Source organism: Octopus bimaculoides, chromosome 21 (genome assembly GCF_001194135.2).
Source record: "Octopus bimaculoides isolate UCB-OBI-ISO-001 chromosome 21, ASM119413v2, whole genome shotgun sequence".
Classification (NCBI taxonomy): Eukaryota; Metazoa; Mollusca; class Cephalopoda; order Octopoda; family Octopodidae; genus Octopus; species Octopus bimaculoides.
In genome coordinates, this window is record NC_069001.1 from 20,130,235 (window position 1) to 20,150,371 (window position 20,137).

The 20,137-nt window shown below is 35.7% G+C and overlaps 1 protein-coding gene across 20 annotated transcripts in view; it reads left to right on the top strand.

Annotated features, from left to right (window-relative positions):
* The window catches only part of LOC106874170 (ensconsin), a 310,838-nt gene that overhangs the window by 185,961 nt on the left and 104,740 nt on the right, over positions 1-20,137 (top strand). For 8 of the 20 annotated variants that reach the window (XM_052975461.1, XM_014921803.2, XM_052975460.1 and 5 more), the window contains 2 exons: positions 11,385-11,417; positions 12,337-12,468. The exons of 6 other annotated variants lie outside the window; for them this stretch is intronic. In XM_052975461.1, coding sequence (XP_052831421.1) covers positions 11,385-11,417; positions 12,337-12,468 — 165 coding nt within the window. The remainder of the gene's footprint in view (positions 1-11,384; positions 11,418-12,336; positions 12,469-20,137) is intronic. 6 more of the 20 variants (XM_014921808.2, XM_014921815.2, XM_014921814.2 and 3 more) reach the window with 2 other exon arrangements.

Here is a 20,137-nt window from a genome sequence, read left to right on the forward strand (position 1 = left end):
TTTTGATTTGAACTAGTGGTCGTTATTTCCCCAGTATGTTGTCATTCTTCAAACAGTATTGGCCTTAAACTATTACTCTCTACTATGATATTGAGTATTTTTCCTCGTGTTTGTTAAAATCAAAGTACACACACACACACACACACACACACACACACAGTGGATAGCTACACAGTTTCCATCTCCCAAATATCACTCACAAGAGTACTGGCCGACTCAAGGCTGTGAGTAAGATTGTGCCTAGTAACCAACCAATTGGTTGTGAAGCAAACTTCTAAACCACACAGCAATGCCTGTACTTTTTCTCTGCTTCATAATATTCCTTTTCCTGTCCAATCTATCTTTCCATGTAAGTAGTAAAAAAACAAAGCCAGCTGACCCTACTGTCCCCTCACCGTGCTTTTTCTGATGAAGTGTAGCCAATGTAGATATGGTGGGTTATCTTCAAATTTAATCCCCTTCTGTGTTTCATTAATTTTGCACTTCATAGAATCTGTATGTTATCCATTCCAGCAATACCTTCTCTCTCACCCTTATGCATAAACTAGAAAATGTTGTTATAATTAAATTATTCATGTTTTGTAACATCTTTTTCTCTCTGTAAAATTAGTTTCGATAATGACTTTACTATATCACTAATGACCATTGGTGACTTCATTCACTTGGATGATTTCTTTATAATTCTCTCTGACAGTACACAGTGCTGCAACAGAGCACATTGACCATGCTACTGCTTGGTTGTTTCACTACTTAGAAATGAAGTGGAAACTTATTATCAAAGTAGCTTCTTTCATCTTTGTTTTAGTGTGTGCATATATGCATTTGGGGGATAAGTTCAGGTTTCTTCTAGGTGTTTTGTTTTGTTTCTGAGAAGCAGAAGATCCACAGATTGGAAGTCTATTTAATCAATATTAGCTGGGAGTTTGTGTGGAAACAGGTGTCTAATGAAAATAAAGACTTTCTGTTGCTGGTGGTGATAAACACATGGGAATAGGGAAAATGAAATGAAGTGAGCACATAGTTGGAGCAAGGTTGCTATTTTCTAAGGTTGTTGGAGAAAACACCAGGTACTTAATCTTTAGATAATAGGATGGAGATTTCAGCTGCACATTATACTTTGGATGTGTTTTTTTTTTTTGATCTTTCAGCCCTTGAACCACATTAGTTAATATTTTTTATTTTATACACACATGCATACTTACACAAATTACTATGGTTACATGGAGGCATTTACAGTCATTTGGCGTATTATATTTTAATGAATCCTTCCCCTTACTTTTCTCTCTTTCTCAGTCTTCCTCATGGTGTTATTTTGACAAGACATCATAAATTAAAAAATATTGCCATTTATCTTCTGATTTGTTTTGGGGCTTCCTCGTGCCTTTGGAATATATATTGGTTTACTAAGTGTTATGCATTGGTTTGGTTCTTGTGGTTAGGATTCTAGTGCCCTAGATGTTTTATATGCCTTGTGACTAATTCGAGCGTTCTAATGAATTCACTCGTCAATTATATAGTATCTCCTCTCGCATGCTGCCCAGAACAGTGAAATATGCAGCTTGTTGAGGCACCTATTTACAAGTGAGGGAGAGGTGCATTAGGCCAGCAAGGGTTCAGTTGTTTTTGCAAAGTGACAGTGTAAAACTTGTGATGAGATAAGATTTGGTGATACTACAGGGCAGGTTTTTTACAGAGAGAAACAGCATTCATCCCCCACCCACCGCCATTTGTTTCCATGGAGTGGGGCCTACAATACCACGTATGCAACCACCACATAAAACTTTTTTCTTTTAGCTTGGCCAGTACCATAGTTAAGAAAGAAAACTTATGTGGGTGTAAACTTTATTGTCTTTTTGTTAATGATATGGTTGGGGTGAGAGACAAACAATTTCACCGATATTGATTGGGGCTGGTGTTTGTCAGTTTGAAATTCACTATTGTAAGTTGTGCAACATCCTATTGATTGGGATTCAAAGATTGTTCGTTAATTTAAAAAATTTTTTTTTAATATTTTGTGTTTGTGGGGTGGGGGGAGTGTACGTGCAGGTAAAGCTTTTGCATCCATTGATGAAGATTTTAGCAGTTTGCAATATTATTCTTATGACCCCTTGCTGCCAACTACAGGAACACCATTATTATTCACACTTCATTCAGTAAATGAAATCAAGAAAGCTCCAAATATGTGAATGGACTTAAGAAGGTTATTGTTTCAAGCATGAAGGAATGACAAGAAAAATATTTAACAAAAAGATTAAAGTTGAACATAGTAATGTTTTAAGCATAATATGCTAAAAAGGAAATTTGTTTCCTATATACATGAATGTGTGAGTGTTTGATCATACATTTAATATCTTTATTGCTTTGAGATAATTATTTGAGGATTCTAATTAATTTCAACCTTATTTTTATGTTCATCATATTCTGAAGTTTTTTTTTTTTTTAAGAAAATTTTTACTGAGCATTTACTCAGAGGTTAATAGATTGAATGACTGATTATATTGTAGGTTTGTTTTCCTTTTTGTATATTATTTAACCCTTTCATTACTGTATTTATTTTGAGACACTCTGTGTTTCTTTCAATTACTTTAGCAAAGAATTTAGTAAAATAACTCGGTTATCATTAAGCTAGTGTTAGGAACATAAATTGTGACTAAGGCTTGGTGGAAGATTTTAATTCAGAACTTATGAAAACAAGACATTTGTACTACAGGGCCAGAGCCGGTTTCAGCCGGGTTGGTAACGAAAGGGTTAACGTGTGTTGTTTCTTTCATTTCTTCTAGACAACTATCAAACACTTAGAAGCTACTCTTTTTTATCGCCTAACCATGCATTGTGAATTCATCTTGTCAGAATTCCAATCAAAAGGCATCAGTTATATTTATAGATTTTCACAGTCAACAAAAGATCATCTTACACATCCTGTTGATCTATGGTATCCCAGATGAAATTGTCAAAGCCATCATCATCATATATGAAAGCTCAAGTTTTTTGCAAAGTACTAACAGTCCAACTGAAGAGTTTCCAACAATGGTAGGAATCCTTCAAGGACCCATCTTAGCTCATTTTCTCTTCATGATTGTTGTAAACTGTATCCTTAGTGAAAGTGCGTGGCTTTGTGGTGAGAGTACTTGGCTCACAATCCGAAAGTCATGAGTTCAATTCTTGGTGGCACGTTGTGTCCTTGAGCAAGACACTTCATTTCAAATTGCTCCAGTCCACTCAGCTAGCAAAAGTGAGTTGTACCTGTATTTCAAAGAGCTGGCCTTCTCACATTCTGTGTCACGTTGACTCTCCCTAGGAACTACGTTAAGAGTATGCATGTCTGTGGAGTGCATGCTAATTTCACGAGCTAGCTCTTCTGTTGATCAGACCAACTGGAACCCTCATCATTGTAACTAATGGAATACCAGTTATTATCCTTAGCTGAAAACTTGATCTCATCCAAGGCAAATGCTCTGTCATCAAGCAAAAGGATCAATATATCAGCATAGTCTATATATTCCTTTTATAGACTATACTGATAATCATTCCCTCACAGCTCATCAACTGTATGTTGTGCAACACTTGTTAACATCTGTTTATGTCCCTTAGAGCCAAAGTTGGCCTGTTTCTCAATGCAAAAAAAGCTGCAGGTGAAAGCTACCTGCCAATTTGTTCCAACAGTAACACACATTTCAAGGAAGTCGATGATTTTAAGTGAGGTCTATGTTTATGACTTTAAGAAAGATTTCTTGACATTCAAGGGTGGGAGGTAAGCATGGAATGGCTGTAACAAGCTTCAACACATCTGGTAATCAACAAACTTGGCCTTCTTCAAAGCTTGTGTAGTGAGTATACTTCACTACAGAGCCTGAACTTGGACTATGGAAGATGGAGCTTCAAGATCACTTTTATAAGAGTTTAAAACATCTCATGGCATGAGTATGAGATCAAAGAGAAGATTTATGGACAAGTTGCATCCCTCTCCACTATTGTTGCTCAATGTGGCCAATACTAATATGCTGAACTACAGGCCATATCAGGTTTTAAAGACTTTTGCACTCTAATACTGGACAAAGACCACTCAGCGTCATTGATGTTATTGACAGAAACAAACAAGCAAGATATTGAGGAACTCCCAAAGCTAATGGATGACAAACATTCCTGTCATAGCATTGGGAAATGCATCTCAGTTGCAGCTTGATTTACTGGTTGAGTATTCATTCTGGTATCACAGAAACTACCATAGTTAAGATGTCCAAATTTTATTACAAACAAGATGAAACTATTGATCTTGTGTGTATATATTTTATGTTGAAATTTTGGTTTTTAGTAAGTTATTTGGGTATATGCTGGTCATGTTGCAGGTCATGTGTGAAATAAAATGAGATACAAAGTAAACAAAATTCAATAAAAATACAGATTATGCAAATAACTGGTTCTTTCAGACATAAGTAATGCAAGGGCATTTAAATGGAGAGAACATTTCCTATTTAAGAAACATTTCTTAATGACATTGAGTAAAATATTTCTTCCAGTTATTTTAGAAAATACTAAGTCAATCCAAATCAATTGTAGCCTCTGTTTTTTTTTTTTTCTATTTATCTTATAATGTTGTTAAAAATATTTTTTGAAGCACTTAGTGTATGTTACTAATTTATGTTTAGTCTATTATGACAAACAGATATTTCAATATTTGCTAATTCAGAGGTAACACATTTTGTTGGCCTGCCCAAATTCAGTTTGGACTGATTCAATTTAATTAGTATTGTTTTTGTGCCTTTACACTTGTTTCAGGAATCTGCAGATCTTGGCTTTTATAATTTCACTTTTCACAAGCCATAGTGAAAACGTTTTAACTGCAGAAACCTTTCTTTTGAATTTATATGATTGTTGTTAGATGGCAGAACTAATACAGTGCCCCCAACAAAATAACTTACAGTCTATTTATGCTGAGTTCAAATGGTGTTGATATCAAATTTGCCTTTCATCTCTTAAGAGCCAGTAACTTAAAATCCCAGCCAAGTACTAAGGCTTAAATTAGAAGCAGCAGTAGCAGCAACAACAACAACAACAACAACTATTATTATTATTATTATTATTATTATTATTATTATTATTCCTCCTTCGTAACACAATGTAGGTAAAAATGCTCCAGTCTTTAGTCATCTGTCAAGTCACAACAAGGACCTCAGACCGATAATACTTTCCTTAAGATGTGCACTGTGCCCAATAAGGCTGCTTTTTGCAAGACATCAATCTTGCATGGGATTTCCAGTTGCCTTAAGAAGTTTTGAAGTTTCAATGGGATTGAGCCCAATGCTCCGATCACCACTGGCATCACTTTTACATTACTCTCTTGCATTCCATACAGTCTTGCCATTTCCACTTTCAATTCGGAGTACTTGGTGATTTTTTCAACCTCTTTACTCACAACACTCATGTCATTTGGTATGGCTACATCAATGATCTGACAATATTTGTCTCTTGTTCAGTATGACAATATCCAGCTTCGTCTGAAAATAATACTTCCAGAGTATCGTTACTTTTCCATCCTCCTGCATAACTTTACTTGGTACATGTTCTTACAAGTTCTCTGTTACTTCATATTGGTATTTACAGTATAAGAGCCAATGAAGATACACACACAAACTTTATCGTGGTGGCGCTTGTATATTGTGGTAATTTTTATATCCATTTGGTGTTAGCCTTGGACAGCCCAAAACCAGATAGTCTGTTGTTTTATCAAATGTTTTGTAGAACCTGCATTTTGGGTCAGTCCTATCTTTTATATATAATTTCTAGTAAACAAACTTTGATCGTTTGCCACCAATATGAAGCCTTCAGTCTCTGCTTTCAATCCTGAACTCCTCACTCACTAATGGGTTGTTGCTTTGTCATCATCATCATTTTGACTTTGAAGAATATATTGTCCATGCAGTGACTTCTGGCTGCATAATTTGTCAAGTTGTTTCTTCCTGTTCTTTTAAACAGTTACTTTGTTTTGCTTGCCCAAGCAATGGTTTTAGCTTCTTCACCTAATTCATTTGAGTTGCCTTGCAAATTTACAGGTGTTCTTGACTCTAGAGTGTAACTTTTTGTTGCTTTCATGTTTGTACATATGCTGCAGCATTCCACTATATGAACGAATAGGTTCTGTTCATCCCCATAGTGGAGGTTTTATAGTAGAGTTCTGATTGCATCATTCCTCTTCCTCCACTGCTTCTGGGTAGGTATAGAAAGTCATTGTTGCCGTCACCATGGTGGTTGAGGTCAGCAGAATCATTGGAGTATCACACAAACTCACTTTTGACATTTAACTTTGGTTCCTTACTTTCTTAATGCAAGCCCCCCACCAAGTTTGGCTTTGTCTTTTATCTTTCAATGTTGATTATATGAAGTATTAATAAACTACAGGGATCAATATAACTATTTCCATACCCACGAAATTTCTGACTGTGTGTCTATGATAGCAACAAGTATTAGACAAAAGCTATTATGTGCTAATTTAGTTAGCAAAGTTGTTTAGTGTCAATAGTCTCCTTGTGTCTCAAGAATCTAGAAGGCAAGATTAAAAGATGGTACTTTTCTGCCAGTCCACAATATGAATCTCACTTTCAGTATTCTTGATAGCTATCAATATGGGAATTGTACTGAGGGCATCAATTTCCATCTTTGTATTTCATTTTTCTGGTTAGGTCTTGATATCTTGCAATTTTCTCCTGATTTGGGTATCCATTCTACTATCATATGCAGTCGCAAAGTCAACTTGATTAGTGTTTGTTCATTTCTGTCTTCCAAATCATATCTGGTTTCTGATACGATAGTATGATGAGTCTTTGTCAAAACATTTTCTGAATAAATCCTTGTATTCTTATCATTTTCCTATCACTTCCAATCCACAGACTTGGTTAACATTGCAATGCACTTTTTTCTTTTCGTTATTAATGGTGATGGGCAATGGATTGGTAGTTATTAAAGTATCAGGTAAAATACTTTATCTGAGCTCTGAATTCAAACTTCACTGGAATCAACTTTGCTTTTCATCCTTCCAAGTCAATAAAAGGAAATCCCAGTCAAGCACTGGGGTTGATACAATCAACTATTTTCCTCTCCAAAATTTCAGGCTCTGTGCTTATGTTACAAGCAATTATTGTTGTTGACAATTTCATGCAACTTTCTGCTATATCACCACATGCACCCTTGATGTTCTGAGATATATGCAACATTGTGTTTTGGGGATTTGGACCCTTGTTAGTATATGTCATAAGTTTTGTTTTGTTGTGGGGCTTGGTTTGTTGTACTATTTTAGTGTTTCCTCTGTTGTGCAGTGCTGTTGTTATTTTGTTGTTTTGTAAATGTTCTGTATGTGCTGTACAGTTGGTGTTAGGTGTTTCAGTGCCAGACAGTTATTTTGTATAGGATATGGTCTGTGTCTGTTAATGGATTGCAACTGTGTAAATTGTATTATATATTGGACTGTTATTGGGTAGGCTGTGTGTTGTGTGCAGAGAGTGTGCAGTTTGAGTTGAGCTATTGAAAAGAAAGTATGGTGTTCAGGGTTGAGGTTGAATCTAGTAGAGCTGCTTTTTGGAATGTGCATAACTTTGAAAGCCTTGGTATGACTCGTATATTTAAGCTCATATATTTGTTTTATTATAGCTAGTGCTTTAATTATTACTGACACTGTTTGTGTTATTTTTTAAACAATAGACTATATTTTGATGAAGATCAGGCTGCTATTTCTAGTAGGTCACATGACTATGTAGAGACTTTTTCACTAGTGTGTGTTTTAATTGTATATACAAAAATGTATGTATATTTCTATATATGTTATATAGTGGTGGTTTTGCTCATTTCTTTTCAAAACTCTTAGTCTAGGTCTGTAAAGTTGCACATTTGCAAAGATGTAAAGAAATAAGTCAACTATTGTACAAGTTTATTGTGGTACAAGTAGTGTCAAGAATTTGGAAGATGATGATGATTCGTATCATAATGTTTTGTGTTCAAATTTCATAAAATATAGAATGGTTTAAAAATTGTAAATATTGGTTATATTTCATGTTATATTATAGGTAGTTGGATTGTTTGTACTTGTACAAGTGCTACACTTGTTTATGATAGGTAAAGTACATGACTGGAAAGGGTGTAAACTAGCTTAATAACAGCAAAAATATTTTACTAAATTCTTCATTATTTTCAAAAGTAAGTGAAACAAAGGCAATATATTTCAGCAGAAGTACACTAAGAAAAGGATTAATACATAAACATATCCAGTAAACATCTGGTTTTTTTAAACCAACAAAGCTACCTGTCCTGACAATATCCTTTGTTATGCTCAAACATTGTACCCCCCAGAGTTTTCCCCTTTGCTCACCAAACTTTTCAATTTCTCACTCTGTATGAGAATACACCTTGATTTTCAGAGACATGGAACAGTGTTCTTTTCCAAGAATGGCAACTTCCCAAATTCTGTCAACTATTGTTCTAGTGCACTCACTTCTAATATTCCAAAAATAAGAGACAGCCATTAACATTGGCAATCTTCACCACCTTATCTCTCTCTCTTTTTCTCTCTCTCTCTCTTACACACACACACACACAAATTCAGCTTTCAGATATAATGGACATCTGATCTGTCATGTCACCCATAGGTTGGCCCTCATGTTAAAGAAATTTGGTGAAAGCAATATTATTGCCCTAGACATCAGCAAAGCTTTCAACCATGTCCAGCATGCAAATTTCCTTTCAAAACTTCTTGTTTCATCGATTCTTGAACTTTTGGATTGGTAACTTCATATCAGACTGCACCACTGCTGTTGACAAAGCTCTTTCTCTTACACTTTCAATCAACTCTAGTATGTTCCAAGCACTGATTTTGTCTCTTGCTCTCCTTTTGAAAATCAAATCCAACAAAGCCCACTTTTATGCAGGCAGTATTACTCTTCATTCCTCCCTAATTTTCCACAGTCATGTGTCATCCACATGCGATCTGAATACCACATGCTAAACCTCAATTAATTCTATGAACACTGACATTGGAAACATCCTCATGTAGATCCATGACAATTTCTCTTTCAACAACGACCAAAAAAATTCAAGCATTACTTATATCAAGAAAATATCATTACACTACATACCTCAATCAAAGCCTCCACAGTTACTCCAAATTTTACACCTCACCAACATCTAGGATTCCTCTAGGCAAATACACTTCATAGCTAGGACCATATCTGTGGTGAAGTGCTTAAAACAAGGCACATTTGAATTTTTTTTCAAAGAGGATTCAAAAATTGAGTTGAGTGATGGTGTAAATGCATCATTTGTGATTGAGATACTTTTTTTTGTATCGTGGAAAAGTTACCCTACCAACTTGTGCAATTAATTAAATAGTTATCCTCACTTTTGTATCACCTTCAGTAGAACCTTTGTATAGGTACAGACAAATTTTTAGAATTAATTCACTGTACATCTCTTTATAAAGATAGTATTATTCTTTTAAATAGTGTTTATTAACCTTATTTCATCTCTTCTTTTAGTTTCCTCCTTGGAAGTTATATATCTATTTGTGATTCCCTTTAATATCTCTTAGTAATTTTTTATGACAGTGTGCTATAGTAAAGCATTGCTACTTTACTATATTATGGAATATATCTTTAGATTTTTATCCAACACTAAGTGTAGGCAGATGTAACCACTTTGTCTTTATATGTACAATTACTTCATGGGCAGAGAAAGAGGATCAATTGAGCTATTTCAATCCTGCTGGAATTTCCTCAATAATTGATGACTCACTTTAACTGGCAGTGGTGGTACTGCTTATAAACCCTTTATTATCAAGTGTTAGATTGGAAAGACCTTGTTAGCATATTGCTTTCTTGGTAGATAATTAAGTTAATAAATTGTATGTCAATAGTATTTTGTTTCAAAACAGTATTTCTGTGGACATTCAAAGAAGGTATTTATTTGCTGATGCACTCATGGTGTTTGCAACCACTGACCAAATATATTGACAGTGCCTTCGCTAACATATATTCTCTCAACTCTAATGTTGACTCACTTTGTTCTATATATTATTAACCTGCTGCTGTTTGTTGCTACTAACAATGCTCAGCTCTGTGCAGATAATATCATTCCTTCATGCAAAACTTGTATCACCCACATGAATATACACCTCAAAACTCCTCTAATAGAGGTGTGACAATTTAGTCTCTTTCTAGAGCATCAAGACACAATCATTACTTACAGCAAAGACAAAGAATCATTTGAACCTTCTTCACTTTGAACTATAAACAGTCCTTAAAGTCACTTTCAATCAACTCTGGTATGTTCCAAGGACTGATTTTGTCTCTTGCTCTCATTTTGAAAATCAAATCCAACAAAGCCCACTTTTATGCAGACAGTATTACTTTTCATTTCTACTATATGTCATTTGTAGTGATATTGAAGATGCATTGTAAAAGCTTAACTTTCTTTTCAGAGCCTGAATATCAATTCTCCTTTGATTAGTTACAGAATCACTATGATGCAATAAACCGGCAATGTAGTACTATTCTTATATATGGAATAGTACTGTTGCTCACATAAACATTCTAGACCACTTCCAGATGAAGGTCGTATGAGTGACAGACAAAAATTTAATATCTCACTCAACTTCTAGTCCATGTTCTTTCTTTTCTTATTATATTGCTCCAAAGTGGCCTTTGTTTATCTGAACCAGTTTATTGTATGCCACCTCCTCTCAGGCCTATCTGATACTTCATCTCTCCTTCCTTTATTGGCACTACAATGCCTCATCCCTGGCCCTGCACTCACTTTCTCTAATCCCTCTTGATAATGTCAATTATCTGGCATTCCTTTCACATGTCCATTTTACCTTCAGACATCAAGTTACAAGCTGAGAGCATCAACCATATCAATCTCATGCAGCCTCCTGCAAGGTTATGGGCATTTCCTTCTTCCTAAACCAAAGAAAGAAAAGCTCTATATTTTCAGTTGTCTTACAAAGTGAATTAATTAATTTTCCTGATATTAGTAACTTGACTTAAAATTATTATAATTAGTGGTGGTGGGGCTGGCTTCAGTGATAGCAGTGGTGGTGGTACAGAAATGGCAGAAACCTGGCACTTTGTAACATCATTGTTTATTTCTCTGAGTTCTGAGTTAAAGTTCTACATTTTTATTTTCTATTCTTCTGAGGTCAATAAAATATGTACCAGGCATGCATTTACTTGGTTGTCTTAATTGACTATACCATTCTCAAGAGAGTGAGAAATCCTTATTGGTTGAAATAGTTGTGGTGATAATAATAGTGGTGGTGGTTGTGGTATGATACTGACATCATGACACAAAATTTTTGTTTTTACAATCCTCATAATTTTCTATCATTTACCATTTCTATGTAGAAGGCAGTTCTGATAATGCACCGACAGGTCAGGGTATGTATTTCAAATGTTTGTGTTGTGTGAGGTTTTTTAGAAAGGAACTAACCTTCATTCAAATCTTACTCTGTTTTTGGTTTTTTTTTCTCTCGTTCTTCTATCAAAAAGAGTGTGTATATGTGTGTATTTGCATACACACACAGATATATACTCTATCTCCTCTTTGCTTGACATGATTGCTTCTGATGGATATAAAAGATACTATGGTACTTACTAAGAAGAGTAACAAAAAATGATTTTAAAAGAAATTGAATTAACAGAATGTTAAAAAGAAAATAAATTAACATGTAGAATTAGGACTGGGAGATTTTTTTTTCTTTGCATTTGTGAAACCTGTCATTCAGGCAGCATATTTTATGACATGTCTTAAGTTGTGGCTTGATGTATTTTGGATATCTTTTAGTTGTATATCTCCCATTGTATACACTTAATATATATATTTTCTCTAATTTGAATTTTATTTTATAATCTCCTCCTCCTTAATATATATCTTATTTTAATTCTATATAAGAATATGTATATTTTGGTAAATAATTTGGGGGTTAAAAACCCTAGATACAGCATGTGGGCTTTACAACCAAAGTACCTTAATTTTGATGTGTAATTATTTTCTCAGTGCTGTAGATATATATATATATATATATATATATATATTTTTTTTTTTTTTTGAAGTGCACAACAAAAATTGGTTTATGCTGTATTGTTGGTTTTTATCCCTAAAATTATTTTTCAAAAATGGCTATGCATGTATATATTTTTATTAAGAATTAAATCATATACTAATGTGAAATGTTAATTTTATTTTTACTTTATATATTTTGTTTGCAAACAAAAGAATGCCTCCGTTTAGCTTGCATGCCATGTCCTGTCTTTTGTCAATCGATTTGCATGGATTGTTATGTGTCATTGACTCCAGGTTCTTATCCAGCAAGTGTTCCACCATCAAAACATCTGTCTGTATCAACCAGTGCTCTTTATTACAAACGAAGCCCTGAGTTTTCCTCTTCAGGAACCCTAAACTCAAGCAACCGGCCAGAATCACTTCTTGGTAAGACACTATACATATATAGACACCATTTTACTTCTACTTTCATATATTTGCGTCCCAAGGCAGCCATATGTGTTTTCCTTAACTATGCAGTGGTGTACAATGTGTGACAATGATATAAATCTCTACTCACACATATAGAACTCATAACTTGTATACACATGTAACTGAATAGATGATGTGTGTGTGTGTATATATATATAGACCAGCTTCCACATGGTACTACAAATAGGACAGAGATACAAAGACAGGGTATTTACATAATGATTTAGGATAGGTTCATCAGTTTGAAACCATTGACCAGTTTTGTGAATGTAAGCAAGGTATTTGAAAGGTGTTGCAAAAAAGGGGCTGTTAAGAAACTATTACAATATAGTCTGGAGAGAAGGAACAGTGTCTTTGTCTGGTCAGAGATAGCAACAGCAGCAGCAGACATCCATCCTGCTGTACCTATAATTTTCATATGTTGGTGTAAACTCGTATATGTGTTTTGGGAACAGTGTGTAGATAGGTTCCAATCAGTATGAGAGATGCCTGCATGTGTACATGTGTACACACAATACATACGTGAATGTATGTATTCGATTCATTGCAAACTTCAAACAAAAATAGTTTAAACATGTCTTTATAAATAATGAAAGCTGACTGATGATAATATAACAAAAATACTAATGTGCAATTTGTCTGCCTAATTGAGATCTCTGGACCTGAAACTCCATATAACTGTCAGGGCTTACTGGTCAATTTTATGGCCTGAATATAACTTTACTCAACCTTAATTGTCTACTTTGCACTATCTCCACTCTTATTTCTATCCCATGATTGTTGTTGTTTTCTCTGATGTTGATGTATACATTAAGACTTGTTGGTATGTATTTTTTCCCTCTTTGCTAATATGATTTCCTTCTCTCACTACCTTTCTCTCTATCCTTCTCTCTATCTGGCTAGTACCACTTCCTATTTTGTTTTATTATCTCTTGTTTGCTATTTTTATCACTTTGCTTTTGTATAATTTGCATGATTATGGATATATGAGGGCAGATCACAATTACAATATTGTATATTTTAATTGAAATATTGAGAAAACCAACCACTAACTTTTGGAAACAACTGTTTAAAATGCTTAAGAATGCCAATAATGTTGTTTACATTTCATTATATTTTGTATATAATGAACTACCTCAAGTTGTTGAGCCTCACGTAGAAGACAAAAGACCAGTGAAAATGAGGTCCTGAAAGCATATCATTTATGTCCATGCCCTCCTCACACCCAAGCTGTTCCTGTCACGCCTTCTCCACATCACACCTTCATAACACTCGTTCCACCTATCACACTTCCTAGTACAATAGTATTTTACTCAACTGTTGTAATATGAAGCTAAAACTGCACATATTTTAACCTTTACCCCTTCTCTTTTGTGGTACAAGTTCTCCTACTACTTGGAACCATTTACCTTGTTTCCCATTCTGCATTCTCATTATTTTATTTCTCACTGAATACCTTCTCATGCCCCTTCCTCCAATCCTTTTTGGCTCACTTTATCAACCCTTCTGTTTTTTATCTCTGTCTTTCTCTAGTGTCTTATAATGTTTTTCTCCCTTATCACTTCTTCATATACGCCGCTATTTATCCTTTTGGTCCCCTCACCCTTTCACCTGAAATTCGTCATTGACCACATTGCCTCTTGTGTTCACCATTCACTGCATTCTGCCCTCTCCCCTCTCTAACCATCTATCACTCTCCTTTCACACTCTTGCAAACTCATCAAATGATAAGTTTATATATATATATATATATATAAGACTTTCCCACCACCCTGAACCCAAACAGAAATAGAAAGAAGATAATAATCTGGTTCAATCCCCTATACAATGTAAATGTTTCCAATAATATGACCGGGAGCTTCCTGATGTTAATTAGAAAGCATTTCATAAGCCATAGATATTATAAACTCTTCAACTGATAACGTCAAGGTTACCTACTCTTATATAATATCACTTCAAACATCACATACTGCATTAGACACAAATACACACCTATAACAGCTCCCACTCTACGCCTCAAGCTGTAAGTGCTGAAATTCTACTAACTGCCCACTTGAGGGAACCTGCCCTCCTCAAAGGTTGTAGTCTATAAAGCCACCCTCACACCATCTGATGGCATCACAAGGCACTACACAGACATGACAGCCAATGACTTTAAGGGAGGATATCACAACACATGAACTCTTTCAGGTGTAAGGATAGGGAAAAAACCCCACCTCTCTGGACCACTTCATTTGGAAACTCTGGGACTATTGAAATGACTTCCTCAACATCAGATGTAGTATCCTTGAGAGGACTCCTCCTTATTCATCATCTTGTAATTTCAGAGCATTCTCTCAAAATCCAAGAAGGTGGATAAAGAGAGAATAGGGACTGAGAATTTAGAATGGGTGGTGAGGGGTAAGTTCACAAGAGTGTGAAAGGAGAGTAACAGTTGGCAGAAATGCAGAAAATGGTGAACATGGATGGAAGCATGGATAATGGTGAATCCAAATTTGGAAGAATGTAAAGATGAGAATGGGCCATGGAGGAGGAGGTGATAGGTGGTAATACATAAAATGTTTGGGGTTGGAGAGCTAGTTGCTTAGACAGTTAAGAAATAGGGGGATATTGTGTAGTTTTGGGAGAGAGATGCACAGTAACAGGGGTCAAAGGCATATAGGGGTAAATATTATGAGTGACGAGGTGAGGATAACGGCAGATACATTCACACTCCTGCCCCCTTCTCTCTTATTCCCCCTCTCCTGTGGAACAACATTCTTCTCTGGTTTCTCTCTGACTCTTTTTCACTCCCTGTAATCTCTCTCTTTTGATGCAGGGCTGATGTCCAAAACGTGCTTTTTATTTCCATTAAAGCAGTAAGCTAATATCCTACTTGTCAAACTTTATTCTTCCTCTGTCTTCCTTTTCATTGTTCTTAGTATTTACACTGTAAATAAACAGGGTGCATCAGCTGTTTGAAAACAAAATTTTAAGTAAAGGAAAATAAAAGTACTTATTAAAAAAACTAATATATTTTTATAGCATTTGGTACACACATTCTTAGATGCACATAGCAAAAAGCTATTCAGTAAAACTGCCATCAGCCTCAATACGGCTTCTGAAACAAATGTGTTGACCAGGTGATCTTTATTCATGTTGGTTATACCATCACCAATGGCAGACATCAGTGCAGCTTTGGTATTGTGGGCATGTTTGTTGATCTCCCTTTCAGTGACACTTTAGACATAGTAGTCCAGTGGCTGTAGATCAGGATAGATAAGAAGCCAGATATTAGGGATAACAGGATCATGAGAATTTTTGAACCATCCATTCCTGTGTCGTGCAGGCTGTGTGAGAGTCTTGCTGGAACGTGTACTGTCTCTCCTGAACAAGTCTCTTGATCAGGTCTTGACAATCATTTCCATTGCCTCAATGTTGACTGCCACATTGACCCTAAACCTTGCTCAAGAAAGTGAGGGGACATGTCCTGGTCCTTGTTGCTCATGATCCCCAAGACCATCAAAAGTGATGGGAACTTGGTGTGTATAATAGTAGGGACTTCAGTGGGGCTGACACAGAGTTATTATTTCTCCTGTTCACTTTTTGATCTTGGACAAAGTTCTCATCTGAGAACCCGAGCATGTTGGACTCCTTGGGGGTGCTTCGGTTTGTTCAGCAGGCACTTCAACCGGATGACACAGTTCTCTTTGGTACTACTGGACATGAGCTGCACTCTTCTCATAACCTTGTATCTCTACTTGATATCTCTGGGTACCACACATCTAAGCATTGACTTTAACACATGGAGATGATTGGCAGTAGCCTTCATTGACTTGCTGAGATTCCTGTTGATGATACCCTATACATGCTGGACAAACTCAACAATGTCTGACCATTGAGAATGTTTTTTTTTTCCTTTTCAACATGGAAGACACTTTCCTGTTAGAGGCCAGAAGCTCTTGAACACAAAAGATCTGGCAACATTTAAGAAGGTTTCAGTTTCAGAATTGCTATGTTGTTGGTTAAGGCAATGGGAACAGCATACCTTTTCATTGTCTTCCATGTTGGCACTGAGAAAAGGAGGATGTTTAGTTAAAGTGTGGCCACTTATAGATCTTCAAAGTTTTGTTCTCAAATAGCTGACACACTGTGTGTGTGTGTGTGTGTGTGTGTGTGTGTGTGTGTGTGTGTGTGTGTGTGTGTGTGTGTGTGTGTGTATGCATATATATGTATTTATATACATATATATATATATATATATACATATGTATATATATATATTTGTATATGTATATATATGTATATATATATATTTGTATATATGAATATGTGTATGCATGTATGTATATATATATATATATATATATATATATATAAAAGGATGTATTAATATGTGCATACCTATTACTGGATTACTAATGAGCCTGCAGTGTTTATTTTCCCCACTAAAGTTTACTCTAGAGTATCATCATCATCTTCATCAAGTCCATTTTCTATGTTGGTATTGGTTGGACAGTTTGACAGGTGTGGCCTACTGGAGAGCTGCCTGGATTCCATTTGTCTGTTTTGACATGATTTCTATGGCTGGATGCCCTTCATAATGCGTTCCTTTCCATAGATTTTGACTTTTTTTTTTTTGCATCACTGTATTTGTAAATTAATATCCACTAGATATATAAGACAGTTATAAATGTGTGTCATGTTTATAAAACTTCACCCTGAACAGTACAAGAAGAATTAACTGGGTGATGTTGTTTACCTTACATTAACTACAGTGTATCCTACATTAAATACAATGTAATCATATTTAAACTACTATTCTTATGCTTATAACTACTGGTGGGCACAGCTAACCAAAACGTTAGCTTCACTAACTGCTAAACTGCTAAACAGGTAAAAAAATTACTGGAAGCTAACACTAACTGATAACTGATAACTTTTATCATATGAATTTAGTTTCAGTTTGGTTTTTTGGGGCTCTAAAACCCTTCAAAACAGACCTAGAGAGCTGAAATGTTGTAGCTCAGACATAAAGCTTTCCAAAATCAGATGATGATCAAGGTGTACGCAAATAATTAAGTGAACAAATGAAATTAAACATTAGTTTTTCAGTCATCATACATTTTATTTACTGTAGAAAAAGTAATAAGTGAATCAAAACAGTATAGTATAGCATAGGTATTATACCAAAATCAAATGATGATCAAGGTGTACTACTCTGGCTGGGCCTTCTCCATTGCCTCGACGTGATACTGGTTACCCTTCATAAACATGAGCCTCTCAAAAGTTACCATCTGACAGGGTGGCTCTCTTGGCCCTCAAAGTATCTTTGCCTATAGAGAATAGGTGCTCATCTGCAGCATTGGACGGGATGGTATTATATTTGGTGAACAGGTTGATCAAGACCTGCTCACCCAAAAAGGAGACTTCAGTCAGGACCTCCTTCCAGACAACATCCAGCCAGGTTTTCACCAAGTTCTGCGCCTTGGATTTCAGTGACCTGTGGCTCCTGCTCTCCCAGAAACAAGTGATGTTACTGAAGAAATCATCTTCCTCATCCTCATTGTTGGTGGTGTTGCTGCCCTCCTCATTGGTCTCCATTAGGGCTGTCTCTACGACAGTCTCCATGGCATTCGTTACTCTGCTAACCTGGCTGTTATTATACTGCTCCAGTCAGAACAGGTGAGACTTTGGGTGGAAGGAAGCGACCAGCTGGCACTCCAGGTCTTTTAGGAGGGGCCTAAGCCTTTTCGTGATGCCTGCCAGTTTCACATCTACCAGAGGATTGCAGTACAGGAGATGTTTGAACTTGGTCTCCTTCAACTTCATGAGGGCAGCCACTACAGTTGGCAAAAGGCTCCTGAGATAGGCCTGCTCCTCCCCTTGGATTTTATCCAAGGCCTTGGCAACATTAGACATCACCTAGATGTACTCCGTCAGGAAGCCAACATCAGAATCAGTGAAGGTCTGCAGCTTCAGCTGTGTCTTCATCTTGTGGACAGTTCCCCTATTCTTCTCCAGCTGGTTGTTGAGGACAACAACAGAGTCATAGGTAGAGTTCCATCTGGTACTGTTGGGGACCACCAGCCTTCTCTTCAATGCGTCCAGAATGTTGTCTGCCACCACTGTGTTGTGGCTCTGCATGCTAATTTTATATAGGAAGGTAATACTCATCAGTAATGCTCATTCCATCACAGCTGACAGAGGCCAACTCACCCTGTCAATATTATGGAGAATGCCATTGGAATTAGTGACTGATTTCACAAAATGGTAATGTGAAAATTATGAAATAATCAAGGTGACTAGCAGCAATTCAAAACCAACTAGGAAATAATTCACCATCATTATATATAAACTGATACAGAATATGATCAAAAAAAAATCAAGCCTCTCATCCACATCTCCACACAAGCTGCAGTGGTTTTTGTGAGCACATAGTTTGCACAATTTTTGTGGATAGAAATCACACATTGTAGTTTAACATTTGTTACTAGGCTCTTTTAAATTCATGGAAACATTGCTTATAATTCAAAGCCTTTTTCTACATCTAAACCTCAGTCCTCTAATGATTAAGGAGAAAATGCCTAAAAATGAACTTATGTATATACTTGTCACATTATTGTGAAAATTGGTAGTATTAAAGAGAAGACTTTTTGTTTGTTTTCATAGTATGAATAGTCATTTGGTTTAAAAAGTTACATGTGTCATAGTTAATTTATTACATTATATGAATTAGAACAAATGACAAAAAGATAATAAAAAGAAAGATATGAGTGACAAAATGCAATTAGTAACAACCAATTAGTTACTGGCCTTGTGGCAGCTTTTTCATTATTAAATTTACTAGTAAGCTATGTCCTTCAGTAAAAAGATGATTCCAGGTATTCATGAAATCTTCGGTAAAAAAAAAAAACAACTAAAATAAATCACAAAATTTGTACAACACATGCATCAGTTTTTACAGCAAATATTACAGAATATAAAAAGAGGATGGGATTGAAGTTTTCTCTTAAATTACTTCATAACTTCCTTTAAAAGAAATATAAACAAGACTTTTGATTAGAGTATTTTCAGGTGGTACAGGACTGAAAGATCCAAGTGTTGGTGCATGGGTTTATGTTATCAAGGATGTTATGAACTAAATTTAGGTAAATGGTTAAGGTATAGTGATAGTGATATTCATTTGATATCCTCTTTTCCAGTCTATGGTGAGGTTGAATAAACATGACAGACATTTACAACTGTCTTGTATCATCATCATCATCATCATCATCATATATCTATTTTCCTTACTGGCATGGATTGGATGGTTTGATAGGAGCTAGCAAGCTGCTCCAGGTTCCATTGTCTGTTTTGGTATGATTTCTATGGCTGGTTGCTCTTCCTAACACCAACCACTTTATAGAGTGAACTGGATGCTCTTTATGTGTTTTAATTAATTTACATATGGAGTGATGGCTCAAAATTTACGTATATGTTGTTGTCGGCACTCCGTCACTTACGACGTCGAAGGTTCCAGTTGATCCGATCAACGGAACAGCCTGCTCGTGAAATTTACGTGCAAGTGGCTAAGCATTCCACAGACACGTGTACCCTTAACGTAGTTCTCGGAGATATTCAGCGTGACACAGTGTGACAAGGC